We start from the raw sequence: 13,457 nt of genomic DNA, 5'->3' as shown, positions 1-13,457 counted from the left end.
AATTATATATTTTTTAATATTTTTATTTTTATCATTTTATTTTCAATATCTTTAATATATTTATTCGTTTTATTAAAAAAATCATATATAAGATTTAAGAATTTTAAGAATTTCTTTTTATTGTCTTTCTTTTCACTCATCATTTTAATTACACCTTACAAGTGATTTGAACAGTTAGAATATTTAAAAATGAATTGCTTATAGAAAAAAGTAAAAGATAAATGTAATTGTTGAAAATATATTGAAAAATAACGATGAAAAAAAATATAACTGTTAAAAATGTATAGAAAAATGACAATGAAAAAAATTCACAAAAAAAATATTAGTAAAAATATAATCGAATGAGTATATTTTTAAATTTAAAAAACTATGTATTATGGGATAAGTGAGTAATAAAAAAATATTATAATATAAATGAGTTGTTATTTAAAAAACTATGATATGATATTTAAAATTGACTGAATATTAAAAAACCATCTTAAATTATTTTTACTTTTATTTATTTTAAAAAATTGAAAAGATGTCTTTGAATAAAAAAATTTAAACTCAATATCTTTAACATTATAATTTTAATTTATCACTAAACTACTATATTAAAAAAAATTATATAATTTTAATACCAATAAGTGATATAAAAAATTTATTTTCTATAATAAATTAATATTAAATATAAACACAGTTTTATATTAAAAAAATTATTTATATAATTTCATATTTATTTAAATTAATACTTTAAAATTTATAAAATATTTTAAAGACATATTTTAATTATACCCGTGCAACGCACGGCCATAGATCTAGTTCATAATAAAAATAAACCAATGTAATCCTAGTAAATTTCTCTATAAAAACCTAGTAAAAGCCGTAGCAGTATATTAGGAATAGCCGAATCAAAAACGTTGTTCATCTCCGAGAAGTAAAAGAATGGCAGAAGAGGCAGAATATTTATATCTACCAGATGAATGCTGGGAATATATATTCAAATTTCTCAACGACGACGACGGCGATGACTATGATCATAATCGTTACTTGAAGTCTCTCTCCGTCGTCAATAAGCAGTTATTCTCTATCACAAACCGTCTCCGATTGTCTCTCACTGTATATGATCCAACACTCCTTTTCCTCCCCCGCCTCTTCCATAGATTTACAAACCTCACCTCCCTCGACCTCACTCACTTCCATGGCAACCTCAATGCACTGCTCCATCAAATCTCTCTTTTCCCATTGAACCTCACATCACTCAATCTCTCTCAAATATCCAAATTTCCTGAATCTGGCTTGCGACATTTCTCTCGACAGATTTCAACTTTAACCTCTCTCATTTGTTCCAACCTACCTTCCTTCACAAGCAACCTCTTGTTTCTTATCGCAGAATGTTTCCCTTTACTCCAAGAACTCGATCTCTCTTATACAAATATCAATTATTACTATTGCAATGAAAGTAGCTTCGTCAATGGGTTTAAGGCTCTTTCGTTGTCACTTTCCAACCTCCGCAAGATTAATCTCTCTGGCCGTAACTATATGGATGACATATCAATTTTTCATTTGTTTAAGAACTGTAAGCTTCTCGAATAGGTCATATTGTCTCATTGTCGTCGAATAACCCAAGAAGGAGTTGCTTCTGCTCTCACTGAGAAACAAACAACATTGAGGTATTTATCCCTTCCCAAATACATTACTACCCAAGTCATTTATTGTTTGGTGAATTTGAAGGGTTTGACTAATATAAATTTGTCGTTGGGGCGTATTTCGGATGAACTGCTAACCTCTGTTGCAACGAAAGGTCTTCCATTGAGGAGGATTGCCATTCGTGATTGCACCGGCTATACTTATGCTGGACTATTTAGTTTGTTATCCAAGTGTCAATCTATCCAACATTTGAAGCTTTCAAAAGTCCCGTTTTTGAACGATCATTATGTTATGGAATTATCTTCATATCTTGTTGGTTTGGTGTCTATAAGCCTCAATAGTTGTTTGGAGGTCACAGATTCATCTTTGTTTACACTAGTTAGGAAATGTCCATCACTTAGTGAGATCATAATGAAAAAGATTGGGGATAAGAGGGTAGAGAATTATGACTATTTGATGGATTTTGGTGTATACCCTCGATTAAAGTCTCTATCTTTGCCTTTCAATCAATGGTTAGATGATGAAAAGATCACAATCTTTGTTTCTGCTTTCCCCAATTTACATCTGCTTGATTTGAAATATTGCACGAACGTATCTCAACTAGGTGTCGTTCAAGTTTTAAAGAGGTGCCCTAAGATAAGTCATTTGAATTTAACAGCCTGTCACTTAAGTTCATCTAAAGAAGAACTTTTTGAAGCTTATGAGAGATGCTTAAATATAAGTAATTTGAATTTGCCGCTCAGTAACTTAAGTTCAAGAGTGAGTCTACTTGAAATGAACTTTGAAGTTCCCAAGCTGAAGATGTTGAACTTGTCATTTTCAGAAATCGACGATGAAGCTCTCTATTCGATTTCAAAGAGTTGTTGTGGGCTTTTGCAGTTGTTTTTAAATGATTGTTCAGAATGCACAGAGAAGGGAGTGACTCATGTAATAGAAAACTGCACACAACTAAGAGAGATTAATTTGAAAAACTGTGGAAAAGTGCGTATTAGTATTGCTCCCTCAATGTTATTTTCAAGTCCAACTTTGAGAAAGGTAACTACTCCAAATTATACTTATACCTATTTCACTATAAGAAAAGGTAACTACTCCACCTCATACGTATACTTTTCTAACTATAAGAGAGAGGATACTCTTTTTGCAGCGAGGATGCTGAAGTTTGAACACTGAAATATAAGAAGTTTTGTTTTCATATTTACTTGTTAGAACTATAAAATATGTAAGATGTCTTTGTTTTCATATTTACTTGTATTCCGGATGATTGGGCCACACTTCTACCATAATTTTTTTTTTTATTGTCAACTTACAAGGTGAAGCTCTGCCATGTTTTTAAATGAGAATGTTACCCAACTGTTTTAAATCTTTCTATTTTTACTCTCAAACATTTTTTTAAGGTAAATTCTTAGGTACCCTGTTGTTTTGAATGGGTACCAATACCCAAATGAATTGTATCAATTGGAATTGGCCTCCTGTTAAAAGTTAATTGATATTTTTAGTTGATTAAAAACTCATAAAAATTAAACATTAAATAAATTGCAAAGATATCCAAAATCGATTTTTTCTTAAGATCGATCTCTAATCTATTCTCGTTAAATTAGAAATCATATCTAAAGGCATTTTAAAAATAATATATGTCTAAGTGTGGAGTTCCTATATGTATAAATGTGAAGTTTCTAAGGAATTAAATGTGAGCCAGGGTAAATATAATTGAGATCCAAGAGTGACAGAATATATTAGACCCAACTAATAAACTTAAGTTCATAACTTATATCAAAAAAACTTAAGCCCAAAACATTCATTTAACCCTAATCTACATTTGTTGACTGAATTTTATTTCATTGTAGTATGTGATGCAGCCACGCAGTTCCATCTTCATCTTTCTTTCTCAATAATAGAACAAATCAACCTCCTCCTTCTAACAAGAGCAGCAAATCAAGAACTAAATTAGAAAGCTTTCTCCTTCCACTTTGATTTCTATTCTAACATTGTAAATCCATGGAAGATGAAAATAAAATAAAGTGCCCTGTTTTTGATGAAAAATTACATTGTTTTTCTTTCTTTTTTTCTATTTCAATTGTTATTCACGGTCACAGGTCTGGTTTTGAGTACCATGAATACGAGTGATTATCCAAAAAATACGGAGATAGGCGTGGAAACTAAACATTGGGCAATGATGTTGTACTTTGCTTGGGTAAATAAAACAAATGTGTACCCATGCCCTTTTATCAGCCATACTGCTATCACTTCACCAGCAATACGGTTTCTATTGATTATTTTCTTGAAGGTACAATTATTTTATTTTTCATAAGATACAATTATTTCCATGGTTTATGATGATGAAGTTTTCTCAAGGCGGTTTCTATTGATGATGCTGAACATATATATGTAGTTGATAGGGGCATCCTAATTAATGCTAATTGTGTGTTCATAGTTTATGATGATGATGTTTCCTCAGGGAAGAATGGATACCAGATTTCTACCATGAAGCTACCATATCATATGCGTGCAAACTCTTGATTCAGGTAATTTGTTGAAGCGTAGATATACTAATTACTATAGTAGGAACATAATAATATACTTTATACCTGATGTATGTTAATCAATTTATTCTCTATTTCAAAATTTCAGGAAGATTGAATATTATTCCACGCTCACCTAGAAGAGCCTAAATTAATAGAATTAATGCAACTCTTCAGTGAATACAAAGCTTCCACCATGTTAGCCTAAATGCAGCAGCACAGCACAGGTACATCATACATGAAACAAATGATTTAAGTCAATGTTGTGTTTGTCTCTTGTTCATGTTACCATCATACATTGATTATTTTCTTCTGTTATAATTATATTCCCTAATTAATACTATGTGATGTTTAGGGATTTGAAAAATCATGTTGAACGCATTCATAAACAAAGGAGTCTTTAGAAACATATAGACACATTGAACACATTATATGCTTGTTACAACACAATGAATAAAGAATTGTGGTGGTTTGTAGTCCTAAACAACATACCGGGTGTGCACTGTATGAAGTAACAAAATGATTCATTTTCCTAGAAAGTAAAAAAGTCATTGAACGTAATTAAAAAAGATAAACGCTAATACGTGTCCTCAAAGTCAATGTTTATAATTTAATGGAGAAGTGTTGTCTAATTTGATAAATTTCTCTTATTTAATTGTAATTGTCCGCAACTTAAAGTATGGTTGGTTGATTTTAACACGGTTACAACGACGAAGATAATTAACCATCATTATGTTGTCAACGTAACCGAAAGTGATTCAATTACGTCTTAAACAAAGGTGATACTATCATATCTGAAGGTGATTCATTTACCTTCGTAAACCAAGGTGATACAAGGTGGTCTATCGATAGATGTATCACAATTTGTATTCAAAGGTGATCCAGTCAGAGAACACAAGAATGTGAATCTATAATAGTTGTCTAATTCAAATGTTATGCAATCACCGTTCTAAACCAAGGTCATCCAATCGTAAACGAGGGTGTTCCTGAGTTGAGTTCTTTATAATGTATTTATATTTAATTTTCATTATGAGCCTAATAAGTAGCCTATGTGAATGAACCATTTGCAGATAAAATAGAAATATATATTGAACAACTGTTTCTTCTAGACTTACGTATAACTGTGATTTATGTTATCCTCGCTATGTTCTTGTTCTATTTTATGGACAGTTTTACCTGCGAAGTGCAACCTAGTTTATTAGTTACCACAATTTTATTATATTGTTATTTGGCCAACTAATTTGAGTTGTTAGTGAGAACTTTCTAATACAAAGTCATTATTGTATCGCGATATATGAATGCTGGATGGATTCTAGTGTCATTAGTTCTTTCTGTGTTGGATCTCCTCTATACTTCTTGTTTTTAGTCTGCATGGATCTAGAGTGAATTAACGGGATTTATAGTGAGAACCAATCACAAGTAAATATAGAGGATATCAAACATAAAGAAAACTAATGACATTAAAATCTATTCAGCATTCATGTATTGTGATGAAATCATGATTTTGTATCTGAAAGTTCTCGCTTACAACCAAAATAAGTTTGCCAAATAACAAAACAACAAAATTGCAATAACTAATAAACAATGTTGTAGCCTCGCTGGCAAGACTGCCCATAAGCAAAATAAAAACATAATGTAAGATTGAATTAAACGCAATGCGGAAATAGATATGTTTAGAAAAAACCGATGTCCAATATTTATTTCTATTTGTATGCCTGTGGTTCATTGGCACGCACATATGGTGAGAGGACTACCTATTCGACTCATAATGGAAAATATATATGAGCACAGAAAAGTTGATATGTAGCAATGAGCTCTTTCATAGTGTTCCCTCAACTCAAGATCACAATCGTTACGACTATAACACATTGGTTAACGACCATAACTTGATTACCTTCAAATTAGACGACTATTTTTAATTTAACATTATTGTGTTCTTCAACTAGATTATCTTCGGATACAAATTCTGATATCAGAGACGGAGAAAAAAACTACTTTGCAAAAAGTCAATTATGAAGAAGAGAATACTAAAAATTGAGGCAGTTTAGAATAAAAGAAAGAAGAATACATATGTAATTTGTTGGTGTTTGAAAATAATAATAAAATAGATGGAATAGGAATAGTAAAAAAGAAATAATGTTGCTTTTTATCTTATTAAAACTATTTATTTTATTTATTAGACAAAATAAATCATTTTCTAATTAAATAAATAAATTGGACAAGCAAAATTAACGGTTCAATTTTAAAATTAATGAAATGATGGATGTAAAAAGTTTATATTAGTCAAAATTTGTTTATTAACATATAACTATATAAAAATTTTATTTATAATAGTGAAAACTAATATTATGATAATCATGGTGGGGGCATAGGCCCACCTTTTCCATCAAATGGCTCCTTCCCTGTCTGATACAATATCTTGTACTTTTATTTATTAAATCATCTTTAGATATTACAGTATTTGTTAAGGAAGCAACTGAATCACTTTCAGATATGAAGACTAACATAATAATGATTATCTTCCCGCAGTTATAATTAAATAAGAATAATTTTATTAAATTAAGATGTTTACGGAATATTTAATTTCTTTAACAGGATAGAATCTCTTATCATATCTGGTGTAGGATCTCTTAACTTGTTTCAAAAATAAAATCACGTTGTATATCACACATTCATTATATAATATAAAACACTCTAAACATAATATTATCATTCACTACCATATAATTATAAATATTTTACATGTTACAGCATTGTACTGACTTCAAAAAAGTCAAAAGTACAAAATCAGTTCTAATATGCAAAAGCCCGAAAAAAATAAGATGGTAGGCTTTGTTGATGATGCGGATCTAAAACGTTGTCCCGCTCTGCAAAATCATGAGTGCAGGGCAGAACGGACTCGGAGATATGGAATTGTCTTCATATCTTGTTGGTTTGGTGTCTATAAGCCTCAATAGTTGTTTGGAGGTCACAGATTCATCTTTGTTTACACTAGTTAGGAAATGTCCATCACTTAGTGAGATCATAATGAAAAAGATCGGGCATAAGAGGGTAGAGAATTATGATTATTTGATGGATATTGGTGTATACCCTCGATTAAAGTCTCTATCTTTGCCTTTCAATCAATGGTTAGACGATGAAAAGATCACAATCTTTGTTTCTGCTTTCCCCAATTTACATCTGCTTGATTTGAAATATTGCACGAACGTATCTCAACTAGGTGTCGTTCAAGTTTTAAAGAGGTGCCCTAAGATAAGTCATTTGAATTTAACAGCCTGTCACTTAAGTTCATCTAAAGAAGAACTTTTTGAAGCTTATGAGAGATGCTTAAATATAAATAATTTGAATTTACCGCTCAGTAACTTAAGTTCAAGGGTGAGTCTACTTGAAATGAACTTTGAAGTTCCCAAGCTGAAGATGTTGAACTTGTCATTTTCAGAAATTGACGATGAAGCTCTCTATTCGATTTCAAAGAGTTGTTGTGGGCTTTTGCAGTTGTTTCTAAATGATTGTTCAGAATGCACAGAGAAGGGAGTGACTCATGTAATAGAAAACTGCACACAACTAAGAGAGATCAATTTGAAAAACTGTCGGGATGTGCGTAATATGGCTCCCTCAATGCTATTTTCAAGTCCATCATTGAGAAAGGTAACTACTGCACCTTGTATTTTTTTCACTAAAAGAGAGAGTATACTCTTTTTGCAGCGAGGATGCGTTGTTGTGGACATTTGATCTCTGAAATATAAGTTGTCTTTGTTTTCATATTTACTTGTTAGAACTATGAAATGTAAGATTTCTCTATTTTCATATTTACTTGTTTGAACTATGAAATGTAAGATTTTTCTGTTTTCATATTTACTTGTATCTCGGATGATTGAGCCACACTTCTACCAGAATTTTTTTTTAATGTCAACTTACAAGGTGAAGCTCTGCCATGTTTTCAAATGAGAATGTTTCTCAATGCATCAAATGATACATACACCAGTCACTATGATTATTATTCTGTTTTGAATCTTTCTATTTTTACTCTCAAACATTACTACCGTTTCCATAATTTGATATTAAGTTTTAACTTTAGATCCAATTTGAATTACATTTTGGAGTCAAGCTTCCAAAACATGGTTTCAAGCAAAACAACTACAACGGTTGAGTACAAATTTTTTATAGTAGTGTATAAAGGATTGCACCAATAAGACCGATGTTGTTTCCATAAACAAGCCATGCATTGTGTAAAAAAGGATCTCGAGTACTATGAACGAAAATAAAGGTCTGTCGAACCAAGAGCTGCGGTACTCAATTCTTTGATAAGTGCTATGTTTCTCCTGAAACAGTTAAAAAGGACTATTATTATGCGGTGTCTAGTTCTATAGTTTGATTTTGTTACATATAATTCTGAATTTCTGTACACCTCTGCAAAATCAATCTCCAATTTCAATTCTTTTGATGAACATGTAACTTCCAACATCCATGTTGCTGGATTATAACTGTCTTTAATCTTGATTTTGCAGCATAAAAATAAATTTAGTATTCTCTATTTTTCAAAGGATATAAAGTTGATTTGAAATATGAAATTAAATATATGATTTACGAAATAGGCACCTTAGATAGATCACAGTCAACCAAAAAACTCAATCCATTCTAGCCTATTAACAAAATTACATCATTCACATTTAATACTAAATTTCAATCTGCCATTTAAATGTGCCTACTTTAACTTTTAAACAAGGTTGGAGATGCAGAACCCCTTCTTGATTTGATGACTGTGTGCCCAACCGAGGCGTTGTTGCTCGAACTGGGGACCTTCAGTGAGTTAGAAGGACGTGATAACACACTACACCACGAAACCACATGTTAGTGTTTACAACATTTTAAAATATATCCATACAAAATGTTTTTAAATGTTATTTAATGACTAGTTTCTACTGTAATTGGATATAAATATAAAAGCGCGTGTTTTAATTGTTTGAAATATGAAAGTTAAATATTATACCAATTTTGTGATAATTAGTTAGGTGTTTAAAATAATGCCTTTAATGAGAGAAAATTAATTAATTTATAAGAATTATAATAAATGTCAGTTTTGCACACAAAAATTAGTCTCAAATTATTTGTGTAATACCCCAACAAGATTAAATCTAAAATATCATAATTGAGATATTAAAATAACGGTACTCGTACATCATAGTACCATAAAATAGACATTAGCACATGAATTCACAAAAGATACATAAAAATGTGCATATAGAATACAATATGTCATGAGACACAATATTTATTACGCAATGGAAATTAATATAAAAAGGGAAGATGCCTCGCATCCATCAAACATCTTGCCTTTTATTTTTTCGGTAACCTTATCATTAAAAAAATATCAGAAACACCATGAGCCGAGATAACAACATCTTAGTGGAGTTCTACAAAAACCACAAGTCATATAATGCTCAAGGTCTTCTAAATTCTACAAGGATCTAACACTCACGTGTTTAAAATAAATTAATAAGGGGATCAGAACATATTTATACTCATACAATGTGGGAATGTCGGTACACTCTCTCTAATGTAATTGTGCACCTTAGGAGACCTCTAGCTTTGTAAAATCTTCAACTCCCTACTAGCGCTTCCCATATAAAGGCTAATCTTATAGAAACTTAAAGAACATACCAGTCCTTTAGTCAAGTCTAGTTTGACGAAACAACCTACCATATTTCTCGGATTAAACTGTATTATTAAGAGTTATACATGTATTCATTTTGTTCCTCTAAGAACCAATGTTAAGCTTATACTCGACATCATTTGTCGTACCTAAGTATTTTAGAATCACAACCGATTTCGCTTAATTATGTCCAAGGGATTTGATCATGGTTCTTACTTGGTTACACGGCCTTTTATTAGTTAAATTACCATACTTATCTACTAAAAATAGGGTGCTTTTCGTCTCTTCCTTCACTTGCTATCGAATATTGTTAATCTAAAAACTCATAAATGTGCTTTTCCTAATTAGTAACGAAAGATAAGTTTTAAATAATTTTAAATACACATACCGTAAACAGCCACCTACCAATATTTAATTAAAATCTACCAAAAATCTACCAATATTTAATTAAAATTTAAACTTTTGGCTTCGCCCAGGCTCGAACTGGGGACCTTCAGTGTGTTAGACTGACGTGATAACCAACTACACCACGAAACCACATGTTAGTGTTTACAACATTTTAAAATATATCCATACAAAATGTTTTTAAGTGTTATTTAATGATTAGTTTCTACTATAATTGGATATAAATATAAAAGCGCGTGTTTTAATTGTTTGAAATATGAAAGTTAAATATTATACCAATTTTGTTGATAATTAGTTAGGTGTTTAAAATAATGCCTTTAATGAGAGAAAATTAATTAATTTATAAGAATTATAATAAATGTCATTTTTGCACACAAAAATTAGTCTCAAATTTTTTGTGTAATACCGCAACAAGATTAAATCTAAAATATCATAATTGAGATATTAAAATAGCGGTACTCGTACATCATAGTACCATAAAATTGACATTAGTACATGAATTCATAAAAGATACATAAAAATGTGCATATAGAATACAATATGTCATGAGACACAATATTTATTACGCAATGGAAATTAATATAAAAAGGGAAGATGCCTCGCATCCATCAAACATCTTGCCTTTTATTTTTTCGGAAACCTTATCATTAAAAAAATATCAGAAACACCATGAGCCGAGATAACAACATCTTATTGGAGTTCTACAAAAACCACAAGTCATATAATGCTCAAGGTCTTCTAAATTCTACAAGGATCTAACACTCACGTTTTTAAAATAAATTAATAAGGGGCATCAAAGCATATTTGTACTCATACAATGTGGGAATGTCGGTACACTCTCTCTCTAATGTAATTGTGCACCTTAGGAGACCTCAAGCTTTGCAAAATCCTCAACTCCCTACTAGCGCTTCCCATATAAAGGCTAATCTTATAAAAACTTAAACAACATACCAGTCATTTAGTCAAGTCTAGTTTGACGAAGCAACCTACCATATTTCCCGGATTGAACTGTATTATTAAGAGTTATACATGTATTCATTTTGTTCCTCTAAGAACCAATGTTAAGCTTATACTCGACATCATTTGTCGTACCTAAGTATTTTGGAATCACAACCGATTTCGCTTAATTATGTCCAAGGGATTTGATCATGGTTCTTACCTGGTTACACGACCTTTTATTAGTTAAATTACCATACTTATCTACTAAAAATAGGGTGCTTTTCGTCTCTTCATTCACTTGCTATCGAATATTGTTAATCTAAGAACTCATAAATGTGCTTTTCCTAATTAAATGTATAGAATTAATAAATTTTGTGCGTATAAAAATTTAAACCTTTTGGCTTCGCCCAGGCTCGAACTGGGGACCTTCAGTGTGTTAGACTGACGTGATAACCAACTACACCACGAAACCACATGTTAGTGTTTACAACATTTTAAAATATATCAATACAAAATGTTTTTTAAGTGTTATTTAATGATTAGTTTCTACTATAATTGGATATAAATATAAAAGCGCGTGTTTTAATTGTTTGAATTATGAAAGTTAAATAATATACCAATTTTGTTGATAATTAGTTAGGTGTTTAAAATAATGCCTTTAATGAGAGATTAATTAATTTATAAGAATTATAATAAATGTCAGTTTTGCACACAAAAATTAGTCTCAAATTATTTGTAACACCCATATATAAATACATGCATCAAATCATATAAGTATACATGAATCCAAGTATTTGGTACTGAAATACCAATAAGTTCCTAGACAACACATTATACATATTAATGCCCAAATACTAAAGTTCTACACAATGGCATAATACATACAAGATGTTCAAAATAAAAAGCTAAGAACTAGATCAGACAATGATCTCAAAAGAACTCCACAACGGAAGCTTCGCCATATCCAAAATAAGAACAAGGAATAAGGAAATCAAACTTCTTTCTCCTTACCCTTCGCGGAACCTGTAGTACCTGAAATCAATATATAATGGGGTGAGATATAAAATCCCAGTGAGTTCCCTATCCTATGGATCCTCTCGGCTTTACAAGGTTCTAATCTATAAGTCTCAAGTCATAAGGAACTAGACCTTGAGTTCTCACACTAACATTATATGGAATCATACTTAGAGTTCAACAACTCAACACAAGATTATTAATCGGAAACCAATACCAAGGCATCCCCATATTCCCGTCCCCTTCTACGTCTAGGAGGTGGCACGAGTCATGAATCCTTTGGAAAAATCTTGACATACGACATGGATTCGGACTCATGAGCCTTTCCCCATGAATCGTCACTTCACATGGCCCGTACACCATCACAAGTCTCTACCCGTAGGTTCCATTCGTACACAAAAGCGGGAATCAAACCTGCCAAGATTATTGTGCCTCTCTGCACGGTGAATGCCTGTTAGCATTCAAAGGAAAAAATAAAGAAATAAAGAAAATACTACGGTTCCGATTAATACATCAACAATGGTGATCGCTTCCGCAAACCACTAGGCCTGTTAGCCTTTCCTCATAAGATTCCAACACGTATGTCCATATAATGTTTCATCCTAGGTTTCTTTGTTAAGCTACACAACCTAACAATTCCTAGTTTTCCTCACTTATGCTTTATTCACATAACAATGTAGTTATTTAACCCTCTTGATATAAACACATATAACAAGGTATTACCAATCCACCTGCAATAGAACTCAAACAATAATTATAGAGTACATAAGCATCATACCAAGAGCACAACGTCCTCATGGTTCCAAAATCTACACCACTATAAAGGACACACTCCTAGCCTATTACTGCTTCAAACGGTGGTTAAAACAGAGTTACGGTTCAAAGGTTATGCTTGAAACAATTTCCGCTAAGTTAAGAAAATTTGGTTAAGGAAGCTTCAGTTCGCGCCGCGCAACAACTAGGTCGCGCCGCGAACCCTATGGCAGAAGCAAACCACTATAATTCTAACACTGTTCGCGCCGCTAACTAATTTACGCGCCGCGAACCCTATGGCAGAAGCAAAGCTCTAAAGATTTCCAACTGTTCGCGCCGCGACACCCAGTACGCGCCGCGTACTGAAGGCAGAAACAAAACCCCTACAAACCTGCATAGTTCGCGCCGCGCAGCCCCGTTCGCGCCGCGAAGCGCGCGAGAACTCAGTTCTCAGCTCTGCCTCACACACAGATCCATGGTTCAAAAACCATCTAAACCCATTCACACCTGTTCCAGATCATAATAAGGCATAGATACAACCTATA

The 13,457-nt window shown here is 31.9% G+C and overlaps 1 protein-coding gene, 1 long non-coding RNA gene, 2 other non-coding genes and 1 pseudogene across 4 annotated transcripts; 3 read left to right on the top strand and 2 right to left on the bottom strand.

Annotated features, from left to right (window-relative positions):
• Positions 1-876: 876 nt before the first annotated feature.
• LOC131615199 (uncharacterized) lies at positions 877-2,799 on the top strand (annotated as a pseudogene).
• Positions 2,800-3,399: 600 nt separating this feature from the next.
• LOC131613043 (uncharacterized) lies at positions 3,400-5,415 on the top strand. Its single transcript, XR_009287554.1, has 3 exons — positions 3,400-3,913; positions 4,085-4,151; positions 4,258-5,415. It is a non-coding gene; the product is annotated as an uncharacterized LOC131613043 (long non-coding RNA).
• Positions 5,416-5,421: 6 nt separating this feature from the next.
• On the top strand, positions 5,422-8,100 carry LOC131613042 (uncharacterized). The gene has a single exon (XM_058884763.1). It carries the CDS (start codon positions 7,026-7,028, stop codon positions 7,878-7,880), a length of 855 nt encoding a protein of 284 aa, XP_058740746.1. The 5' UTR covers positions 5,422-7,025; the 3' UTR covers positions 7,881-8,100.
• Positions 8,101-10,264: 2,164 nt separating this feature from the next.
• Positions 10,265-10,338, bottom strand: TRNAV-AAC (transfer RNA valine (anticodon AAC)). The gene has a single exon. It is a non-coding gene; the product is annotated as a tRNA-Val (tRNA).
• A 1,205-nt stretch (positions 10,339-11,543) lies between these two features.
• Positions 11,544-11,617, bottom strand: TRNAV-AAC (transfer RNA valine (anticodon AAC)). The gene has a single exon. It is a non-coding gene; the product is annotated as a tRNA-Val (tRNA).
• Positions 11,618-13,457: the final 1,840 nt, after the last annotated feature.

The sequence above is a fragment of the Vicia villosa genome, linkage group LG6, assembly GCF_029867415.1.
Source record: "Vicia villosa cultivar HV-30 ecotype Madison, WI linkage group LG6, Vvil1.0, whole genome shotgun sequence".
NCBI lineage: Eukaryota > Viridiplantae > Streptophyta > Magnoliopsida > Fabales > Fabaceae > Vicia > Vicia villosa.
Note: the sequence above shows the minus strand (reverse complement) of the source record. Positions and strands in the feature narration are given on the sequence as shown.